The sequence below is a fragment of the Vidua macroura genome, chromosome 2 (genome assembly GCF_024509145.1).
Source record: "Vidua macroura isolate BioBank_ID:100142 chromosome 2, ASM2450914v1, whole genome shotgun sequence".
In the NCBI taxonomy this organism is placed as follows: Eukaryota; Metazoa; Chordata; class Aves; order Passeriformes; family Viduidae; genus Vidua; species Vidua macroura.
In genome coordinates, this window is record NC_071572.1 from 788,933 (window position 1) to 811,526 (window position 22,594).

General features: G+C 45.8%; 1 protein-coding gene across 13 annotated transcripts; it reads left to right on the plus strand.

Annotated features, from left to right (window-relative positions):
* The first annotated feature begins 2,070 nt into the window (after positions 1-2,070).
* Positions 2,071-22,533, plus strand: IFNAR1 (interferon alpha and beta receptor subunit 1). Of its 13 annotated transcripts, XR_008435931.1 has the most exons (13): positions 2,071-2,306; positions 7,127-7,247; positions 10,907-11,091; positions 12,360-12,517; positions 13,730-13,877; positions 15,060-15,174; positions 16,410-16,609; positions 16,872-17,026; positions 17,835-17,988; positions 19,437-19,591; positions 20,679-21,575; positions 21,697-21,721; positions 21,757-22,533. XR_008435931.1 is itself a non-coding variant. In XM_053971561.1 (11 exons), the coding sequence occupies exons 1-11, from the start codon at positions 2,114-2,116 to the stop codon at positions 20,904-20,906; spliced, it is 1,812 nt and encodes a 603-aa protein (XP_053827536.1). In that variant the 5' UTR covers positions 2,071-2,113; the 3' UTR covers positions 20,907-21,738. The 13 variants fall into 13 exon arrangements, 1 of the variants encoding a protein (XP_053827536.1); XR_008435924.1 differs by having other exon boundaries at positions 20,679-21,721; XR_008435933.1 differs by lacking the exon at positions 21,697-21,721 and having other exon boundaries at positions 20,679-21,526; positions 21,745-22,533.
* The last annotated feature ends 61 nt before the right edge of the window (positions 22,534-22,594 follow it).

The window sequence follows — 22,594 nt, forward strand, 5'->3', positions numbered from 1 at the left end:
GTGTGTCCCAGTGTGTCCCAGTGTGTCCCAGTGTGTCCCAGTCAGTCTGTCCCAGTGTGTCCCAGTGTGTCCCAGTGTGTCCCAGTGTGTCCCAGTCAGTCTGTCCCAGTGTGTCCCAGTGTGTCCCAGTGTGTCCCAGTCTGTCCCTGTGTGTCTGTCCCTGTGTGTCTGTCCCAGTCTGTCCCAGTCTGTCCCTGTGTGTCTGTCCCAGTGTGTCCCAGTCTGTCCCTGTCTGTCCCAGTGTGTCCCAGTCTGTCCCAGTGTGTCCCAGTGTGTCCCAGTGTGTCCCAGTGTGTCCCAGTCAGTCTGTCCCAGTGTGTCCCAGTGTGTCCCAGTCTGTCCCAGTGTGTCCCAGTCAGTCTGTCCCAGTGTGTCCCAGTGTGTCCCAGTGTGTCCCAGTGTGTCCCTGTGTGCAGGAGGGCAGAGCAGCCCCAGGCTCTGCTCCAGGCCCAGCAATGGCCCCAGAGCCCCGGGCAGGGGCTGAGCCCAGCAATTCCTGCCCAGGAGGCAGAACTGCTGCCCTGGGCAGGGACCGAGCTGGAGCAGAGCCCAGCGAGGGGCTGGACTCTCCTCCCTGGGATATTCCAGAGCCACCTGGACACAGCCCTGTGCTCTGTGCTCTGGGATGGCCCTGCTGGAGCAGGGAGGTGGCACCGAGTGGCCACTGTGGTCCCTCCCAACCTCACCCATCCTGGGATTCTGGGACCTGAGATCAGCAGACGTGCTCAGAGTGTGCCCACGGCACAAGAGGCAGCAGCAGCCAGGAACATTTTTATCCAAAAGTCAGTCTGTGCTCTCCCTGAGAAGCAAAGCCTGTCCTGTTTATAACAGCCAGGATGTTGAGGGCACTGACCTTTGCCCACCAGAGTTTCAAATCCTCCTCTCTGAAAACACTGGTCTGCCCACTGCGGAGTCTGTGCTTGCGGGGGTGGGAAGTGAAAGGTGAACACCTGACTTTACCTCCCCAAGCCTGCAGCTGGGCAGGCTCACGGAAAATATGAAAAAAAAAAAGAAGGGGAGCTCTTTAATCTTGTGATCAGAACTTGTGGCTGGCAAAAGGGAGCTGAACCCAAGCCCCAATTCAGGGGCTGTAACACTCACACTGCATTTAATGCTCGCTGCAGCATTCAACTGAACATTTGAGAAATGACAAACTGCAGCAAAAGAGAGAGTTCTCCCTCCCCAGACAATCACAGAATCAGGGAATGGTTTGGGTTGGGAGGGACCTCAGAGCCCACCCATGGCAGGGACACCTCCCACTGTCCCAGGTGCTCCCAGCCCCAGTGTCCAACCTGGCCTTGGGCACTGCCAGGGATCCAGGGGCAGCCCCAGCTGCTCTGGCAATTCCATCCCAGCCCCTGCCCACCCTGCCAGGGAACAATTCCCAATTCCCAATCTCCCATCCAGCCCTGCCCTCTGGCACTGGGAGCCATTCCCTGGCTCCTGTCCCTCCAGGCCTTGTCCCCAGTCCCTCTGCAGCTCTCCTGGAGCCCCTTCAGGCCCTGCCAGGGGCTCTGAGCTCTCCCTGGAGCTTCTCCTCTCCAGGTGAGCCCCCCCAGCTCTCCCAGCCTGGCTCCAGAGGGGCTCCAGCCCTGGAGCAGCTCCGTGACCGTCCCTGCGTTTGTGCCAAGGGCTGTGCAGGGCCGGTGATCGCCTCCGGCTCGGGCTGTGCTGTGACTTTGTGACACCTGCCAGTGCCTGGGGCGGCACGGCGAGCTCCGGGAGGGGCAGGGGGTCCCGACACCGCCTTCACTAGCCCCGACACAGCCCCCAGACAGCGCCGACACAGCTCTGGCAGTCTTCACACAGCCGCGACACCGCTCTGGCTGCCTTCACACAGCCCGGGCTGCCCTCACACAACCCCGACACCGCCCTCACAGCCCTCACACCGCCCTCACAGCCCTCACACCGCCCTCACAGCCCTCACGCAGCTCCGACACAGCCCGGGCTGCCCTCACACAGCCCCGACACCACCCTCACACAGCCCTGATACCGCCCTCACACAGCCCCGACACAGCCCGGGCTGCCCTCACGTAGCCCTGACCGCCCCTCAGAGCGCCCGGGCCGCTCCGCGCAGGCGCCGCCGCCGTCGCTTCCGGCAGCGCTGCCCTGGATGGCGGAGCCCGGGGCTGGAGCGGCGGCGGAGCCCGGGGAGGGATGGACGGAGGAGCCCGGGGAGGGATGGACGGAGGAGCCGGAGGAGCCGAGGGGCAGATGGACGGCGGAGCGGCGGCGGCTGTGGGTGCCGGGCGGGCTCTGGCTGGCGGCCGTGCTGCCCCTGCTCCTGGTCCCGCTGCCCTGCGCAGGTGGGTCCGGGGGCCCTCAGGGAGCGGGGCCGGTGCGGGGCCCTCTCCCCGGGGCTGAGCGGGGCGCGGGTCCCGCTGCGCTCCCGGAGCTCTGCGGGGATGCGGGGCGGGATAACGGTGTCGGTGAGGATGCGTCGTGTTTGCAGGGCTGCCATGGAATCACAGCGGGGTTTGGGTTGGAGGGACCTTAAATCCCACCCAGTGCCACCCCTGCCATGGCAGGGACACCTCCCACTGTCCCAGTGGGCAACCTGGCCTTGGGCACTGCCAGGGTTCCAGGGGCAGCCCCAGCTGCTCTGGCAATTCCATCCCAGCCCCTGCCCACCCTGCCAGGGAACAATTCCCAATTCCCAATCTCCCATCCAGCCCTGCCCTCTGGCACTGGGAGCCATTCCCTGGGTCCCGTCCCCCGTGTCCCTCCGGACTGTCCCTCTCCTCCATGCCCGTCCCACCCGTTCCCGGTGAATTGCAGCGGCTGCAGCCGCGGCGTGGGAAAAACAGCTTTGGATTCCCCTTCTTTGTCTTGGAAGTCAGAGTCTGGCAGAGCCTAAAGGTTAAATGAGGAAATGAGAGGTGGAATGGCAGGATGGGGGTTTTGGCTCGCAGGGCAGGAGCCCTGTCTTTTTTCCTTACACAACAAAAAACAACTATTGCCCAAAACCTGTTGCTGGAAGAGGAAGGATTGTGAAGCATTACAAGGGAGGGCAGAGAGACTGTTTATACAGGCAGAGAGTGACAGGACCAGGGACAATGGTTTTAGATTGCCAGAGGGCAGGGCTGGATGGGAGATTGGGAATTGTTCCCTGGCAGGGTGGGCAGGGGCTGGGATGGAATTGCCAGAGCAGCTGGGGCTGCCCCTGGATCCCTGGCAGTGCCCAGGCTAGGCTGGACACTGGGGCTGGAGCAGCCTGGCACTGGGTGGGCTCTGAGACCCCAACCAGTGGGTGATCCTAACTCTGGAATTCCAATAGCTCCAATTCCAATAATTCCAATTTCCCCTGTGCTGTTCCCTGTGCTGCTGCTCCAGGGTAAAGCTCTGGCTCTGGCTTTCTTTGCATATCAAGGTCCCTCAGAGCCTTTCCTGGTGTCACATGGAAGGGGCCTCCTCTTCCTCCTTCTACTGAAACGTTGACTGAAATTTTCCACTGGCTCCTGCACCCAGGGATGTCGTAAGCATCATCATGTGCTCTTCCTGGGGTTTCCCCCAACAGTGGGCTTTGCTGTGTTGCCATTTCTTGCTTTCTTCTGCTGCTGAATGGATTTTGTTATATAATCATTATTGTTTTCAGCCATCGTTTACTGGCAATATTGCTGAACATCTCCCGAGCGAAGCAGTAATTTCTCTGTATTAGAACAGTTTGGGTTGGTTTAATTTATTGGAATTTGACAGGGGAAAGAGATAGGCAGATGTGCTGAAAGCATTTCTGGTTTTTAATCTCTTCTTTCCACATAAGTCTAATCCCTTATGATGGTTTCTCAGAACCAAAGTGTCATCATGCTCAAGTGGACAAACAGGAATTAGTTTTAAATGTCTGGCTTTTAATCATTAATAAAATAAGCCAGGAAGAAGTGTTGTTTTTTAGGTTTTTCTTTGCACATCAAGTTACTACCTGAATCACCAAATTTCTCTGCTGATTGAGCATCACTGAGTTTGCTCCTTCCTTCCTGCATAGCTGTTCATTGGGAAATGATGATTTGTGGAATTAATTAAGGGAAATAGGTGAAAGGGTGGATGGCTGGATCACATATTCCTGTCTGTAGGGTGGAACATCCAGAAGTATCCTGAGAAACTGGATCTGACTCCAGGAAACAAGTGCAGTGGTATTGAACAGGAGAATGTGCAGGGCAAAGACAGGAGGGTTAAAATATCACACCTGCAAAAAAAAAAATATAAAATCCTACACATAAATTACACAGCATTGTTTTGTTGGGTGTTTTTAGAAACCCCAAAAGTATCAGGGCACAGCAGTGCTAATTAGAGGGAAAAGATTAGGTCATGTCTCATATAAACTAGACCTCCATTAATTGACCTCATCCATTTCATTGTGATTTTTTTTTTTTCACTGCTTCAAGCAAGCTGAACAGTTTGGAAGGAATACAGAAGAGAACAATAAAACTCCCTCAGGAAGCTGGAAATTTGGCTTAAAAGGAAAACTTCAAGAATTGCTGCTGCCATTCAGCTTTCTCTTGGTGGGGAGTTGTGTTGAAAATAACCTTCCTGGGGTATTTCCCAGCTGTACAAAACACTGGCCTGGCTTAAAACACAGAAAATCTTAAAGATCTTTAAAATCAGAGATTTTAGATCTCTGCTCAGAACATGGATCTGGACAGGATCTTCTTCCTGCTCCCACTCCTCCTTTTTCCCATCTGACCTGCTGAGGTCTAACAAGGAGTACTGCAAAGCCTCGTGCTCTATGAATTAAGGATTTGAAAAGATGGGAAAGATACACTAAATATTTGAATTTCTACCCAAGGCAGACAAAAATACTGTAATAATTGGAATTTGTGTTTTTATCAGTTGGAGTCTGTGGGGCCCTTGTTGTCACAAGGGTTTTGGCTGAAGTTGAATAAATATCTGGGGGAAAAAAAATCTGTTTTTTCCTTTGTTTTCTTATTTTCCAAGCAAACATCCTTTGGCATTCTCTGCATTTGTCTTACTCTGTCAGAAGAGCAACAAATTCCTGCCTTGTGGGAATAAATTCTGTAGTGGGAGCCACAAGGTCTAACTGAATTATTTGGCCTTTCATGTTTCTGTGCTTTCAGGAGTTATTCCCCAAAATCTTGTGGATCTCACTCAATTCTCCCAAAGGGTTTTGCAGAATTCAGTCACTCTGCTTTTCCACACGTCCCCTTTGAGGACAGGGAGCTCGTGTAGGAAAGGGAAGGGATTTGCAATGAGGAGCCTCTGCCAAAGGCAGGAAGTTGGGACCATTGGGAAGGCACTAACCAATGGCTGCAGAGGAAATAGGAACACAAAAACGGGAATGGCGCGGGCAAGGGTGTATTTTATTTCAGTTTATTTTGGGTTTTCAGTGTGTTTTGGTTTGTTTCTATTGTTTGAATTTTAATTCATTTTCCCCTTCATTTTATTTAAATTTGATTGCATTTTATTTTCATTTTTACTATATCTAAATTTTTAATTTTATTTTATATTTTATTGTGTTTTTCTTATTTCATGCAATTTTAATTTTCATTAATTTTTCTTTTCTATTTTAATTTTATATCTATTTTGGTTTTTTATTTTTATTTTTTATTTAATTAATTTCATTTTATTTTTTATTTTTATTCTATTTTATTTTTTATTTTAATTTTCATATTTTATTTGTTTTAGATGTTATTTTATAGTAATATTTACTTTAATATTATCTTAATATTTTCTTTTTCTTCTAATATTTTATTTGCTTTTTATCATAATACTTCATTTTATCCTAATATTTTATTTGCTTTTTATTGTAATACTTTATTTTCATTTTATCCTAATATTTTATTTGCTTTTTATCATAATACTTTCTTTTATTTTAAATTTTATTTTAATTTTATCTTAATATTTCCTTTGCTTTTTATTGTAATACTTTCTTTTATTTTCATTTTATCCTAATATTTTATTTGCTTTTTATCATAATACTTTCTTTTATTTTTATTTTATCCTATTTTTTTTCTTTTTGTTGTAATACTTTAACACTTTATTTAACTTTAATCCTAATATTTTCTTTGCCTTTTATTGTAATACTTTCTTTTATTTTCATTTTATCCTAATATTTTATTTTCTTTTTATCATAATACTTTCTTTTGTTTTCATTTTTTCCTAATATTTTATTTTCTTTTTATCATAATATTTGATTTTATTTTCATTTTATCCTAATATTTTATTTTCTCTTTATCATAATACTTTCTTTTATTTCCATTTTATCCTAATTTTTTTTTTTGCTTTTTGTCATAATACTTCATTTTAACATTTTATTTATCCTAATATTTTATTTTCTTTTTATCATAATATTTGATTTTATTTTCATTTTATCCTAATATTTTATTTCCTTTTTATCATAACACTTCATTTCATTTTCATTTTATCATAATATTTTATTTTCTTTTTATCATAACACTTTCTTTTATTTTCATTTTATCCTAATATTTTATTTCCTTTTTCTCATAACACTTTCTTTTATTTCCATTTTATCCTAATATTTTTTTTCGCTTTTTTGTCGCAATACTTCATTTTAACATTTCAATTTCTCCTAATATTTTATTTTCTTTTTATCATAATACTTTCTTTTATTTCCATTTTCTCCTAACATTTCCTTTGCTTTTTCTCATAATACTTTATTTTATTTTAATTTTATCCTAATATTTTATTTCCTTTTTATCATAACACTTTCTTTTATTTTCATTTTATCCTAATATTTTATTTCCTTTTTATCATACTTTCTTTAATTTCCATTTTCTCCTAACATTTCCTTTGCTTTTTCTCATAATACTTTATTTTATTTTAATTTTATCCTAATATTTTATTCTCTTTTTATCATAATACTTTCTTTTATTTCCATGTTCTCCTAACATTTCCTTTCCTTTTTCTCATAACACTTTCTTTTATTTCCATTTTATCCTAATATTTTTTTTTGCTTTTTCTCATAACACTTTCTTTTATTTCCACTTTATCCTAATATATTTTTTCGCTTTTTTGTCGTAATACTTCATTTGAACATTTTAATTTCTCCTAATACTTTATCGTCTCTTTCTCACAATACTTTTTTTTTATTTTTATTTCCATTCCCTCCTGCCGCTCCCTCTCCCGTCCCCGCTGGCGCTGGACGTGTCCCCAGGCCAGAGCCGCCTGCCGAGCCCGGGCCGGCCGCGGGTGCGCGCCGTCAACACCAACTTCTCCCTGCGCTGGGACTACGCGGGCGGCGGGCGCGGCGTCGCCTTCTCGGCGCAGTTCCAGTGGTGAGTGCGGCCCTGGCAGCCAGCTCCCTGCCCACGCTGGCCCCAGCTCGTCTCCCTGCTCTGGGAAATCGGCGTGTTTGGCACGCCAGGAGCGCCAGGGCATCCCTCCTGGCACCCAGTCAAAAACACCTGTGGCTTCCATTTTAGCCCCTGGGGGAGGCTGCCAACGCTGTGTGAGGAATTACAAACCACGAGGGTTTGAGTGGTGTGATACTTGAACTAACACAGCGTGGAAAAGTAGAATTTTGAGGATTTTAGAATGTGATTCAGGGGCACAAGATGGAGGGATTTGGACGTGTCCTGACCTTATTCTCCTTTGTCTTGCCCTCCTTGTCTTGGTGTGCTGGTGACACTTTTCGGTTGGTTTAGGATAGGGACACGCTGTCCAACATCAATGTTAGATATTGGCACGTTATTGTAAACATACTACAGGCAGTTCTGAGTACATAAAGTGGGAGCCGCCCGAGGCTCGAGGCAGGCTGCCATGGCTTCTGTTCTAGACAGACCTCAGCAGGTCAGACAGAGAATGTTATAGATAAGGAAAAACAAACAGCCTTGAGAACTCCACCTCATGCATTCACAGAATCACAGAGTAATGAGGTTGGAAGAGACCTCTAAGTCCAGACTTCTCCTTCAGCTGCACAGGCTGGGGAACAAGGAGTTTTACACTCTCGGGGTCATTCCAAAGCAAAGCAGACCCCGTCACAGGAGAGCTGCTGCTGCTGCTGAACCACCAGCAGGGCTCTTGCAGAAGGTTTCTTGCCACACTCAGAAGTGGAACTTAGGTTTATTTTGTCTCTGGTTTGTTTGGTTTCTCTAGCTGTGGCCACACACAGAGGATTTGAGGGAATTTCCAGTGTAATTTTCAAGTAATTTCTCACTGTTCATTAACCCACCTGTCTCAGCTGCAAGTTTAATGCCCAGATGAAACAATTTAAGGTTTGTTCTTAAATATTTCCTTGGTTTCCTTCAGTTGTTCCATACCCCAATTCTTTTGCACACATTAGCACAGGCATTTTGTGGCACTTCCCTGACAAGTAAATATTGAAAAACATTTCTGAGACAAAATTACTGAAATTCTGAGCAACTTGGAATTGTGGAAGGTTCCCTGCCCGTGGCAGGGGTGGAACAGGATGGGCTTTAAGGTCCCTCCAAACCCAAACCATTCTGGGATTTGGGATTAAAAAAAACCAGTTCTTCTTTTCCAATATGTAGACAAGAAGAGCTGCTTTGAAAATAGTTTTATTTTTTTAAATGTCAGACTGGTCTGAAAGACAAGGTAGGAGTTGAGGATAAACAATTATTGCTTCAAGTCTGTGCCTCCTTTTTTTGGCCAGGACATTTTAAATGTCTCTATAAATCTCTTTCTTTACTGAGGTGTGGATGTGTATTGATTTAAAAAGAGCTGCTGAAAACCTGATTATTGCTGAACTCCACTTTTCACCTCTGTGTCTTTGTTTTCCCTTAATTTCCATTCCTGACTCATGTTATAATTAGTGGAGTTCTGTTGGTTTTATGCTCCTTTAACCACTTTTGTCAGGACTTCAAAATTTCTTCCCATGAATTATAAAACCTTTGCCAGGCTAGGAAATATAATAATCCCGAGGATGTAATTCTGTGTTCTGGCAGTTATAGGATAATTTACAAGGAGATAAAACTGATTGCACTGCTGATAAAGCAGCATGAAAAGGGGTGATGTTTATTAAAGTTAAGAAGAAAATAAGAATAATTTCAGTGGTTGTGGGTTGGATTTATCCCAGGCTATTTATCCTGGAGGTGTGTTATAAATTACTATGTCATTACTGTATTTTGCTATTATTGGCTTTTGTAAATTACTTTGATATAGTACAGTTTGTAATCTCTTTTAAACTGCTTTTGATATAGTATAATTTGTCAGCCTTTTATAGTTAATACTCTAATCCCTGTGTGGATCGTATATCTTAGTGTGATAAATACATATTCTAGTTTAGGCTTTTGCAAAATATTATGCACTGTGTATTATAACATTAACTTTGTAGAAGTAATTGTAGTTGTGAAATAATAATAATAATGATGATTAATATAACAACTTATTAATATGTATCAATATATTAATATTAATAATAATTAATAAAATTAAATTTGAAATTAAAACAAAAATTAATTTAATAAAATAATACTAATTGTAGTTGTGAAATAATAACTAATGCCTTTATTCTTGTAACTAACTGATAATAGTGAAATATCTATTCAAATAGTGAAATATCCTTTCAATAGTGAAATAGCTAATATTGATTGAAAGTACTTGTAAAAATGGCTAGAATGTCTGTATGATAAGAAAACATTGAAAAGAAGCAGACAAATAGCACCACAGAAAAATCTACCACGGCCCCTTGGGCTATCAGTAACTGTCAAACCACAGAGCAGGGGGCCTCGTGAGGAAACAAAACACAAAACTCTCAAAATCCCATCTGCATTGTGCTCTGAGGAGATGAGGCCAGGGGTGGAACTCAGACAAAGAATTCCTGGAGCATGTAAACTCGAGGGGACGTTGAATAGGTATAATCCTCATGAATATGCATTTGAGCAATGCAGTGAGAGGAGCTGAGAGTGGTTACGGGTGACCTGTGCTTCTGGCAGTTCGCCAGGCCCCAGCGCTGGGCACTGTCCCTTCTGTCCCTTATTGAACTCCTCCACGTTTTAGAGCCAGCCTTGTTTCTCACAGGGTGTTTATCCCGGGCTGTTGTGTGTCCTGGGGCTGGTGTTTCTCCTGGTGTGTTGTTTATTCTGGGCTGTTTGTCCCAGGGGTGTTGTTTGTCCTGGGGGTGTTGTTTATTCTGGGCTGTTTGTCCCAGGGGTGTTGTTTGTCCTGGGGGTGTTGTTTATTCTGGGCTGTTTGTCCCGGGGGTGTTGTTTGTCCTGGGGGTGTTGTTTCTTCTGGGGTGTTTGTCCTGGGGGTGTTGTTTGTCCTGGGGGTGTTGTTTGTCCCGGGCGTGTGTGTTGTTTATCCTGGGGCATTGTTTGTCCTGGGAGTGTTGTTTGTTCTGGGGTGTTTCTCTCAGGTGTTGTTTGTCCTGGGGATGTTGTTTCTTCTGGGGTGTTGTTTATCCTGGGGCATTGTTTGTCCTGGGGGTGTTGTTTATTCTGGGCTGTTTGTCCCAGGGGTGTTGTTTGTCCTGGGGGTGTTGTTTATCCTGGGCTGTTTCTCTCAGGGTGTTGTTTATCCCGGGGTGTTGTTTATCCTGGGCTGTTTCTCTCAGGGTGTTGTTTATCCCGGGGTGTTGTTTATCCTGGGCTGTTTCTCTCAGGGTGTTGTTTATCTCGGGGTGTTGTTTATCCCGGGGTGTTGTTTATCCCAGGGTGTTGTTTATCCCGGGGTGTTGTTTGTTTATCCCGGGGTGTTGTTTATCCCGGGGTGTTGTTTATCCCAGGGGTGTTGTTTATCCCGGGGTGTTGTTTGTTTATCCCGGGGTGTTGTTTATCCCAGGGTGTTGTTTATCCCGGGGTGTTGTTTATCCAGGGGTGTTGTTTATCCCAGGGTGTTGTTTATCCCAGGGTGTTGTTTATCCAGGGGTGTTGTTTATCCCGGGGTGTTGTTTATCCCAGGGTGTTGTTTATCCCGGGGTGTTGTTTGTTTATCCCGGGGTGTTGTTTATCCCAGGCTGTTCTCTGTCCCGCAGGCCGGAGCAGAAGGACACGGGCTGGCGGGAGCTGCCGGGGTGCCAGGCTGTGGCTGGCACGGGCTGTGACATCTCCTCGGCCATCTCCGAGTACTACGATGCCCACTACGTGCGCGTGAGGGCCCAGGCAGGGCCCCTGGTGTCCCCGTGGTCCGAGGTGCTGGAGATGGTGCCGGAGCACGTCGGTACGAGCCCGGAGCTGCTGGGGACACTTTGCTTCCTTCAGCACCTCAGGGGAGGATTCTGCTCCCCTGCCCTGCTCAGGTGGGACCACACCTGCAGAGCCTCCAGCCCTGAGATCCAGCAGCAGGAGGAGCTGGAGCTGCTGGAGAGAGCCCAGAGGAGCCACGGGGCTGGAGCCAGGCTGGGAGAGCTGGGGGGGCTCACCTGGAGAGGAGAAGCTCCAGGGAGAGCTCAGAGCCCCTGGCAGGGCCTGAAGGGGCTCCAGGAGAGCTGCAGAGGGACTGGGGACAAGGGATAAAGGGACAGGAGCCAGGGAATGGCTCCCAGTGCCAGAGGGCAGGGCTGGATGGGAGATTGGGAATTGGGAATTGTTCCCTGGCAGGGTGGGCAGGGGCTGGGATGGAATTGCCAGAGCAGCTGGGGCTGCCCCTGGATCCCTGGCAGTGCCCAAGGCCAGGTTGGACACTGGGGCTGGAGCAGCCTGGCACAATGGGAGGTGTCCCTGCCATGGCACTGGGTAGGATTTAAGGTCCTTCCCAACCCAAAGCAGTCTGGAATGAGGGATTGTTGAAAAACCAAGTGTGGTTTCCACTGCTGGTAACAGCAGGACAGGGTGAGTTTCCCAACAGGAACATAAGACCAGGCATCTGCAGGTCATGGCATGCTGCAATTCTATCTTTTCTGGAAAGGGAAAACTATTCCAAGTGGTGCTGGTTTCCTGACTGAATTTCCTGTCACTATGTATTTTCCCAGATTATTTCTTGGAAAAGTCCTTTTTGACAGTAGATTTTTGTAGAATCCCAGACTGGTCTGGATTGGGAGGGACCTTAAAGCCCATCCCATCAGGCAGGGACACCTTCCATAGACCAGGTTGCTCCAAGAACCCTGTTTTTGGGAAGTTTGTGGCTTTTCAGCAGTTCCAGTGATACTGAAGCCCTCCTTTGATGTTGGATTTATTGAACTGAGCTAAGTCCCTTGCCTTGCAGGTTTTAGAATAATTTATACTGATTTTTTTTTTTGAAAACATTTGCTGGTAATATATAATTTTAACTGTTTTTAGAACCAGGTGATGGTAGTTGGTTGTTAGGTTAAATTTCTTTTAGAAACTGCCTGAGTCATGAAAACTTAAGATCCTGTGGGTGATTATTCAAAAGAATTAAAAATAAGATACCATAGGCAGGTACTTTAGGTTTATTATTGTATACTGCTTTTGGGGTGTATTTTCTCAAAGTAGACATTATTAACTTCTTTTTTCTTTCCATATTTGCAGCTCAGATTGGTCCACCGGGACTGGAATTGCAGTCCACAAATGGAGTCATAAAAGTTAGGGTTTCTCCTCCAGAAGCAAATCAGAGCAAAAAAATGTGGATCAATGATCTGAGTTTTAAATATAACCTGGTCTTCTGGGAAAACTCATCTCATGCTCAGGTATGAGCACTTTTTTTTTGTTATTTAACCTTACCAGAACTGTCAGAGATGGACTTTAATTCGTGCTCTGAAATGGAATTGTTTGGTTCTGTCACTGTGTAACTGCTCCTGTGTGGTTTGAAAGTTGGGAGAGGTGGTTTTTTTTTTGGTGGGATGATTTTGTTCTTACCATAGGATTGTTTTATTTGGATTGCCCTGATCCAGGGACTTTTTTGAGGTGTTGCCATTGTGAACTGGTTTCCAAGGCAGCGTGTGTGTCCTGCAGAGCACCCAGAGCTCTCCTGTGAGGAGCAGGAGAGAAACTCTTCCTTTTTAATCTTTTTTAGGGAACTGAGAGTCATCTAAATTAGAGCAGGGATCAAAGGGCAATCTGTGTTCTTTTGGGAGATCAGATCTAAATCATCACTTCAGAAAGGACCTTGAGGGGCTGGAGCGTGTCCAGGGCTGGGAAGGGGCTGGAGAATCCCTGAGGGAGCTGGGAAGGGGCTGAGCCTGGAGCAAAGGAGGCTCAGGGGGGACCTTGTGGCTCTGCACAGCTCCTGCCAGGAGGGGACAGCCAGAGGGAAACACAGGAATGAGGAAAAGACAAGGGAATGGCCTCAAGGTCACCAGGGGAGGATCAGATTAAAGACAGAATTAATTTTCCCTCACGGAGTGGTCAGGCCTTGGGCTGAGCTGCCCAGGGAGGTTTGGAGTCACTGGAATTGTCCCAGAGGAGTCTGGGTGTGGCCTTGGGGACAGGGTTTGGGGTGATGCTGGGGTGGCACGGGGTGATCCTGGAGGGCTCTTCCCACCTCTGGGGTTTTGGGATTACCCACACCAAAGGAGCACAAGGCCCAGAAGTACAATTGTGTATGGTCAGTCACCACCAGGTGTGGGAAACCAAAAGCAGAGGAGAGAGGAGTGTTTGGGTGATGGAGGGATGGGAATGTCCTGCTCCATTCTGGAATGTGTGGGGTGAACTCCTGGGCATGCCCAATCCCTCCCCACTTCCATGGCAAAGGAGCCCAAAATGTTCCTGTCAGACACTGGCTAAGCTGCAAACTTCCCTGTGGGATTTCTCCAGCTCAAACACCGCCCTACTTTCTCTGTTTTACCTCTTTAGGTGGGGCACAAATGATACAAATGGGCTGAAACCCTGCAAAATGATCATTTCAGGATGGTCCTGGGGAAGCACAGTTCCCCTCACAGCTCTTTGTGTTTTTCTTCCAGCTCCAGAGTAAAACCATTTTCCCTGTTGACACCATTCATGACCTTGCCCCAGACAGCACCTATTGCTTCAAAGTCCAAGCAAATCTCCCCAGGGAGGGAAAGGAAGGCTTGTTCAGCCCCATCAGCTGTGTGAAAACCACCCAGAAAGGTACCCAGGAAATCAGCTTATCTGCAAATGATGGCTTCTGTTAAACCTGGCACACAGTCAGTTGTTCTGAAGCAACAGAAATAGGCAGAAAGGCCAAATTCCTCCTCATTTTGGTATTAAAAAAAAAAAAATATATATATGGGAGGTGTATATATGTGTGTATATATTTATATATATGTGTGTATATAGATATATGTATTATATGCACTTACCCTTCTCAATCAACATAAAAGATGTCAAGGGTAGAGTTTTAATAATACAGAAACGTTTTTGCCATGAGGTGAATTTTGCCATTAATTTGGAACAAAATCTTCTTTGTGTGCTTTGGAAAACTCTTATTTTTCAATCAGTGGCTGAATCAGGAGGTGAAAAACCCAAAAGCCTCTGGGATACTCAATGAATACACAGAAAGTTGAGCTGAGCTTAAAAAAAATGCTGGTTTTATATAATCCTTGGTGAATTGATTGTTACAGCTGCTGAAGAAAGCCTTTGAGGGGGCAGTTTGCCACCTTGTTATGTAAAATTAAATTCTTGTCTGTGCTGTGCTGTTGCTTTTAGATGTTTATTTTAGGAAAAAATAACTGCAGAAAGTCAAATATTAGATTGGACAGGGGTGGTACATCATAATGAGTTGATGGTACATCAAAATGTAAGCAATTGATGGTAAATGAAAATTTCTTTATACACAAAATATATTAATTAATACACATCTGTGTTTTTAAAAAATATTAAAATAATACACATGTATTTTTAAATATTAAAATAATATATGTGTATCTTAACAAACTATTACAATAACTGATACATGCACATTTTAATTATTTTAATAAAATATTAAGTAATTGTCATATTTATATTTTATTAAAATATTATAACAAAAAATCAAAATTTACAATAAATACAGATGTGTATTTTATACATTTTTCTCCTCATGTTATTCCCAAATCAGTTTATTTCTGCTCCTCTCAATATCTGTGTACTTTGATTTTTTTTTTCTGAATTGATTTTTAGCTGATTTTTTTAATCAAAGGCTTGATAGGATGCTTTGCATATCACAGCCTGTGGCTTACAATCTGTATAATGAATACTCTTTGTTTTCATTATTGACATGAGACATGTCCATTCCCTGTCCATAACATGAAGTTTTTTGGTAACTCTGGGTTTCCTTTTCCCCCTGAGCAGTGAACGACCTCCTGTGTGCAACCAACCTGAGTGTCCTGGCTTTGAACATGAAATTCCACCTGCTTTGGGATGCCCAGGAAAACCAGGATGTGAGCTACAGCGTGCAGTACCTCCTGTGAGTTCAGCCATTCCCACCCCTGCCACCTGAAATGCCCTTTGTTGTGTTCTGCAAGTGTTTCTAGAGGTGAAAATGAAATATCTGCTGGCTTTGTGTGTTCATGGGCACGTGAATGGCTCATTGCTGTTGAAAGAATTCCATGTAACACCCGAGCCTGGAGTTTCAGGGGACTGGGCTGCTTTTGGGGGTGTTAAACTCCTGATGGAAGGGGCTCCTGAATGCTGAGGGACATTTTTAAAGCTGGGAAACTTGAATTGCTTAGTGGCTTTTCGAATGTGAAGAAATTCGATGAGTAAAAGTGAGCAAAAATACAGGTGTTGGAGGTTTCAGTTGTCAGCAGCTTGGATTTCTTCTGGGCAGACCCAAATAGGGGAGAAAACCCAAGGTAGCACATTGTGTCACATAAAAAGAAATGTTGTGTCACATAAAAAGAAATGTTGTGTCACATAAAAAGAAATGTTGTGTCACATTAAAAGAAATGTTGTGTCACATAAAAAGAAATGTTGTGTCACATAAAAAGAAGTGTTGTCATGTTAAAAGAAATATTGTGTCACATAAAGAAATGTTGTGTCACATTAAGAAATGTTGTGTCACATAAAAAAACCCATCGAGTCATATAAAAACCCCCTCATGTCACGTGAAGTAACCCTTGTATCACATCAAACCCCATCATATCACACACAAAAAAACACTGTATCACATAAAGAAAACCAGACAAAAATCATATTGCATCAAAAAACAAGGAATGCCATAAACCCCCCATCATATCCCATAAAAACCCATCGAATCACACCCATAAAATCCCATTAAGAAGCAGCTCTATAAACCTGTGTCTCAATCTCCAGCTGTTGCATAAATATTGTGGCCAGCACCTAACTGAAGAGGAGGGATCCCCTGGCATTCCTTGGGAATTCTTTGGCATGACAGGAAAGCAATGGACTGCACAGAGCTACGTGAGAACTTCTCATTTGGATTTTCAGAACCTGTCCACCCCACATTTCATTCCTCTGCTGAGGCTTGGTTAAAGCTCTGATTTGTATTTCCTGGCCCTTTTATCTTCATTGTTCCACTCAGAAATGCCTCATATTAAAATGCTGATTTTTTTTTTTTTTATTATTATTATTACTAGAGGCCTTTTTGCTCAAAACTGAGCCCAGTGCAGCACAAACAAATATGATTTTCTTGAGGAGTTCAGGGAGCTGACATGAAAACTCTTGGATTCTCTCTTGCAGTGGGTTCTGGAAGAAGCTCAATGATGATTACTCAGACAAGTGGCTCAGTGTCCCCACGTGTGAGAACATCATCAGCACCTGGTGCAACTTCTCCTCCATCATCAGCCCCTCTGGATTTTATTACCTGCGAGTGCAGGCCAGGGAGGGACACAACAAATCCTGCTTCTCCAGGGAAGTCAAAGTGGATCCTCTGAAAACAAGTAAGGAAATGGTTTCCTGAAATGCTCATTGCTCAGCAAACTCGTGCCAAATGTCTTTATGAGCTGACAGGAGCCTGGAGAGGGGATTTCACAAGCACATAGTGAAATTAATTGAAATGTTTCTCAGGACTTGATATTCTGAATAAAACTATGAAATTATACTTCTAACTGTATGGTTCTTCAAAATTATCATGGATTTCACTGACAGTCTTTGAAGCAATATTTTTAGTTGGATTTTAATTATTTATTTTATTGTTTTCAGATGGAATTGGCCCTCCTGGTGTAAGGCTGGACCTCAGTGACACTTTGCTCCACATCGTTATTTCTCCTCCAGGAGGAGCTGAGGAGGAAGTCATGAGGGACCATTATGATTTGTCCTACAGGATCCTGTACTGGAAGAATTCCTCAGATATGAAGGTGTGAACTAATTACATACAATATGAAATTGATTCTGACTTAAATCCTGAGCTTCTGTTCTCCCTGAGGAGCTCCTTTCCAAAAGAGGCACATTTGTGGTATATCAGTCTTTAAAAAGTCAATTTATTGGGTTTTTTTAATGAAAGATTCTACCAAAAACCTGATCACTGTGACTTTTATTACCCAGTGGTTGAGATTTTTATGTAACTCCTCTAGAAATCTGATCACTGTGATTTTTATATCCCAGTGATGTGGTAAAACCTCCATTTCCATGGATGTGGCTGTGTGCAATGTAGTGGAAAAAGCTCCTCAAACACTGAAGTCCTGCATCCTTTTAGCTCACATTTTAATGGATCTTTCCATGTTCTTTGAATAGTTCTTAGGGTAAAATATTTCACAGTAACTGGTAAGAGGGGAGCAGAAGAGAAGGAAGCAAACTGCAGCAGGAGGGAGTTTCCAGGAAACTTGGAACTGTGACATTTCAGAATGGGTGAAGCACTTGGTTCTTGCCCAGGAAGTGATTGCTGAGTTTTGCTTAGGAGCTAAGGGGGTGGTTTATTTATTTTATTGAATCTGGGTGCCCAGGGAGGTGGTGGAGTTCCTGGAAATGTTCCAGAGGCATCTGGACGTGGGACTGGAAGAGCTGGAAAGTCTCTCCAGCCCTGCAGACTCTGGGGTTGCAGCAATGTCTGACATTTCACAGAATCACTTCTCCAACAGAGGCTGCAGCTCTCACTCACCTGTTTGAGATTCCTGTGCTGCCCATGGGATCTGATCCCTCCTTTTTCCCTTTTTTTGCTTTTGCCAGGAGGAGGTGAAGCAGAAGGAGGTGAAGCAGACCATAGCCACAGTCCCTGATGTGTCCCCCTCCACCCTGTACTGTGTCAAAGTCCAGGCCTTCTCTGAGCCCTACAACAAAAGCAGTGCCTACAGCCAGCAGGAATGCATCCACACCCCTGCAGGTGGGCACAGCCTGGCAGCAATTCCCCCTCTGGAGCTGGGATTGTTACCCCTTCACTGGGAACTCAGAACTCCTGCCAACACTGGAGCACCTGGCTGGGCAGAGAGCTTCACTTCCCAGCCCTGCTTCTTGGGAGGGAGCACGGAATCACAAAATTAAACATCATCAGGGGTATTTTATCCTTGAAACTTAGTCATCCTGGGAATGAATCTCCTGTGCTGAGGAGTGAGGAGATTTGTTAGGGCTGAAAGCTCATCTTGGTGCCAGGGGAGAGTGGGGGGGATTGCACTCACTCAGAAAAGAAGATCAAATCATGGTGAAGATAATTAGCCACATAAAATTGTATGAACACTGTGAAAATTTCCGACTCTTCAAACTGCCTTAAAGCCAAAAAAATGTAATAACAGCAATGCCTGGCTCACATTCAGGATTCATTTATGTTGTGGTCCTCACTGCTGTGTCTTATCAAACCTAAAAGGAATCAAATGCTACTTTTTACCTGAATAGGGGTAAAGATAAATATTTTAATCTATTTTCCTAGCTATTACTCTTCCCCTTATCCTGCTATTTCAATGAAGCTCTTTAAATCCAAGCAGTACCTCCAAGACAGACCATGCTCTGCCTTTCCCATGTTTTTATACCCCAGAGTGAAAATCTTCCATTCTTTGATCATAAAATAAGACCTGGTTAGGGCCTTTGGATTACTTAGAAAGTGGCTGCTGATGCCTGTTAATTTTAGTACCACCAAACTCCTTTCAGTTTGTTGAGATAATCATAGGATGGTTTGGCTGGGAAGGACCTTGAGGATCATTTCATCCCAAACCTGCCATGGCAGGGACAGCTCCCACTGTGCCAGGCTGCTCCAGCCCCAGTGTCCAACCTGGCCTTGGGCACTGCCAGGGATCCAGGGGCAGCCCCAGCTGCTCTGGCAATTCCATCCCAGCCCCTGCCCACCCTGCCAGGGAACAATTCCCAATTCCCAATCTCCCATCCAGCCCTGCCCTCTGGCACTGGGAGCCATTCCCTGGCTCCTGTCCCTCCAGGCCTTGTCCCCAGTCCCTCTGCAGCTCTCCTGGAGCCCCTTCAGGCCCTGCCAGGGGCTCTGAGCTCTCCCTGGAGCTTCTCCTCTCCAGGTGAGCCCCCCCAGCTGCTGGTGCTGGGCTGATGGAGGGACTGGAGCATCTTGGAGGTCTCTTCCCACTTTGGTGATTCTCTGTCCTTGTATTGGAAGATATTTTGTGGCTTCTTTAAGCAAAATTAACTCAGACACTGTCACAGCATCACTTTTCCCTGGAAGTCCCAGCCTATGGCTGTGGAAATGTTGTGGAATGTCTCCATGATGTGGAAATGTTGAATTATTTGATAAATTCTACAGCACGTTTGGAGCTGTGCTTTAATTTCTCCTGGTTCTGAATACCTCGACTGAATGGTTTTTATTCCCTATTTTAGGTACACCTTTACCTCTGATCTATTTTGGGATTTTCATGGGTGCCCTGCTGCTTGTCCTGCTGGTGGCCACTCCTCTTATTTTTGTGTTCTACCAAGCCTACAGCAAAATCAAATATGTGTTCTTCCCCACCTGCCAGCCCCCCCTGAACATCGAGGTGAGCCCTGACTCCTCGCTCATCACACAGCTTCTTTGTAGGGAAATGAACTTTAAATACCGTGGAAAAAAAGATGTTTATCTGTTATGGGTCAGCCAGGGTTCATTTTAGAGGTTTTATCAGTGGCCTCCAGAGCTTTGTCAGTGTCAGCTTGGCACAGGTGCTGCTTAGCAGGGATCCTGCTCTGGAATGGAAAGGGCAACACTCAAGTGTGTCCTGAAACCTCTGTACTTGGATTTTCTTTTAATTCTTGCGTGGCCTCCTCAGGCTCTAATCCATGAAATGTTGCAATTCTGCGGTGACTGACAGCTGAGAGCAGGAAAAGGGCTGAGATAAAATGTTGGAGTCACCCTTTAGTGTTGGATTCTGTGAGTGCAGCTGGGAGGTGGGAGCTGGGATCTGTCCCAGGGAACAGGGACAGGAGGAGAGGGAACGGCCTCAGGCTGGGCCAGGGCAGGCTCAGCTTGGGCAGCAGCAGGAATTTCCCCATGGAAAGGCTGCTCAGGCCTTGGCAGGGGCTGCCCAGGGAGCTTTGCAGTGCCCATCCCTGCAGGTGTCCCCTGGAGGTGGCACTCAGAGCTCTGGGCTGGGGACAAGGTGGGCACGGGGCACAGCTGGCACTGCCTGGGCTGGGAGGGCTTTTCCAGCCCCGGGGATTTGGGATTGTGTGAACTAAACTTCATCCTAAATCTGAGTTGGTGGCCTTAGGGAACCAAGTGGTGTGTTAGGGGTAGGAAACCACACATTGCTGCTCCACACGAGCATGGAACCCCAGACTGGTTTGGGCTGGGAGGGACCTCAAATCCCACCCAGGGCCACCCCTGCCATGGCAGGGACACCTCCCACTGTGCCAGGCTGCTCCAGCCCCAGTGTCCAACCTGGCCTTGGGCACTGCCAGGGATCCAGGGGCAGCCACAGCTTCTCTGGGCACCCTGTGCCAGGGCCTGCCCACCCTCACAATAAGGAATCTGATAAATCACATTTGTGTGACTGTGGTGTTAAGCAGAATTAGTATTTAATTCTTTAAATCAGTATATAATTATTATTTATGGATGTTCATCTCTTCCCCTTCTGCTTCTGTCCTCAGGGATTTGGAGCACAGCCCTTCAGCAGCCCTTACCTGTCAGCTGCAGAGGAATCTGTGGAAAATTGCTGTGTGATTGAATCCATGGTCACAGAAGAGGGAAATCAGATTGTTTTCACAGACTACAAACATTCCAAACAGAGCAGTCGAGACTCAGGGAATTATTCCAACGACGACAACACTTCCGGGAGCAAAGGATCCAAAGAAACCCTGGAAAAGGAAATGGTGTAACTTTGGGAAATCAGAATTCCTTTATGGGATTGTCAGCTTCACGAACACTTCAAACTTCTTTGTGATGGAAATCCCAGCCTGAGGGGGACAGCTGTGACCTTTGGGATCCTCAGGTGGACACTGTGACCTTTGGGATCCTCTGGGGGACACTGTGACCTTTGGGATTGTGAGGGGACACTGTGACCTTTGGGATTGCTGGGTTTGGGTTCCCAGAGCTGCCCTGGCTGGGGGAGCTCCTCAGCCCTGGCTGGAAATGACCCTGATGTCCCCTTCCCACCCAGGGCTGTCCCTCTGCACCGGGAGCAGCTTTGGGCACTTCTTACTTGAAGCTGTGAGCTGAGCAAAACCTGCCTGCTCCAGCAGAGTTCCATGTGGAGTTACTCCAGTGTTTACACAGCTAAAGGCAATCCATGCTGGACACAAACCTGTGGAATTTTCACTTGCTCTTCCAGCCCCTGGGCAGGGCTTGGCTCACCAGGTCCAGAGCTAAAGGTGATAGGAGAGGTTTCCTCACAGGGGTTTCCTCACAGGGATTCCTCACAGGGTTCCTCACAGGATTCCTCACAGGGATTCCTCACAGGGATTCCTCACAGGGATTCCTCACAGGGATTCCTCACAGGGTTCCTCACAGGATTCCTCACCGGGATTCCTCACAGGGTTCCTCACAGGGTTCCTCACAGGGTTCCTCACAGGGTTCCTCACAGGATTCCTCAGGAGGTTCCTCACAGGGATTCATCACAGGGTTCCTCAGGAGGTTCCTCAAAGGATTCCTCACAGGGATTCCTCACAGGATTCCTCAGGAGGTTCCTCACAGGGTTCCTCACAGGATTCCTCACAGCGTTCCTCACAGGATTCCTCACAGGGATTCCTCAGGAGTTTCCTCACAGGGATTCCTCACCGGGTTCCTCACAGGGTTCCTCACAGGGTTCCTCAGGAGGTTCCTCACAGGGATTCCTCACCGGGTTCCTCACAGGATTCCTCACAGGGATTCCTCACAGGGTTCCTCACAGGGATTCCTTATGGGGTTCCTCACAGGGATTCCACACAGGATTCCTCATGGATTTGGCTGGGAATGTTCCCAGTGCTTGTTCCATGTCTCACTCCTGTCCCTGGCAGTGCCCAAGGCCAGGTTGGACACTGGGGCTGGAGCAGCCTGGGGCAGTGGGAGGTGTCCCTGCCATGGCAGGGTGGCACTGGGTGGGATTTCGGGTCTCTCCAAACTCATTCTGGAATTAGCAGGACCCCGGTGGAATTTAGGAAATGCCTTTAGCAGGGGGCTGAGCTTGGCACTCAGAGCTTTCCTTCTTTTGCCAACAGACTTTTCTTTGGACAAACAATCAGGATGTGCTGCAGTAAAATTTCAGTATTCGTATTCCATTTTTCCATGCTGACTCCACTGTCTTCTGGAGCCTTTTTTTTTAAGTACCTTATTTTTTTATGAAGAAACTGCTTTGGAGTCAGCTGAGTTTGAGCATCCCATGGGCTGCTGTTGTTCTATCTAGGAACTCTTGGTGGTTATGTAACTTTTTTTTTTTTTTTTAAATTTTGAAGGTATTACCTAATTTTATAAATTTCCTATCCCTGTGTTCATTGAAGAACATAATAAATTTTGCACATTTGCTTCTTATCCCTCTCTTGGTTCTGTGTGGTTTTGGTGTAGAGACATGGAAGCTGCCCTGTGGGTACTT

Excerpts from the sequence above, each read along its gene's own strand:
- IFNAR1 (XM_053971561.1), top strand. The coding sequence starts at position 2,114 with ATGGCGGAGCCCGGGGCTGGAGCGGCGGCGGAGCCCGGGGAGGGATGG. Across the intron at positions 2,307-7,126 it reads GGTCCCGCTGCCCTGCGCAG|GCCAGAGCCGCCTGCCGAGC; the intron begins GTGGGTCCGGGG and ends ACGTGTCCCCAG. Across the intron at positions 11,092-12,359 it reads GATGGTGCCGGAGCACGTCG|CTCAGATTGGTCCACCGGGA; the intron begins GTACGAGCCCGG and ends CCATATTTGCAG.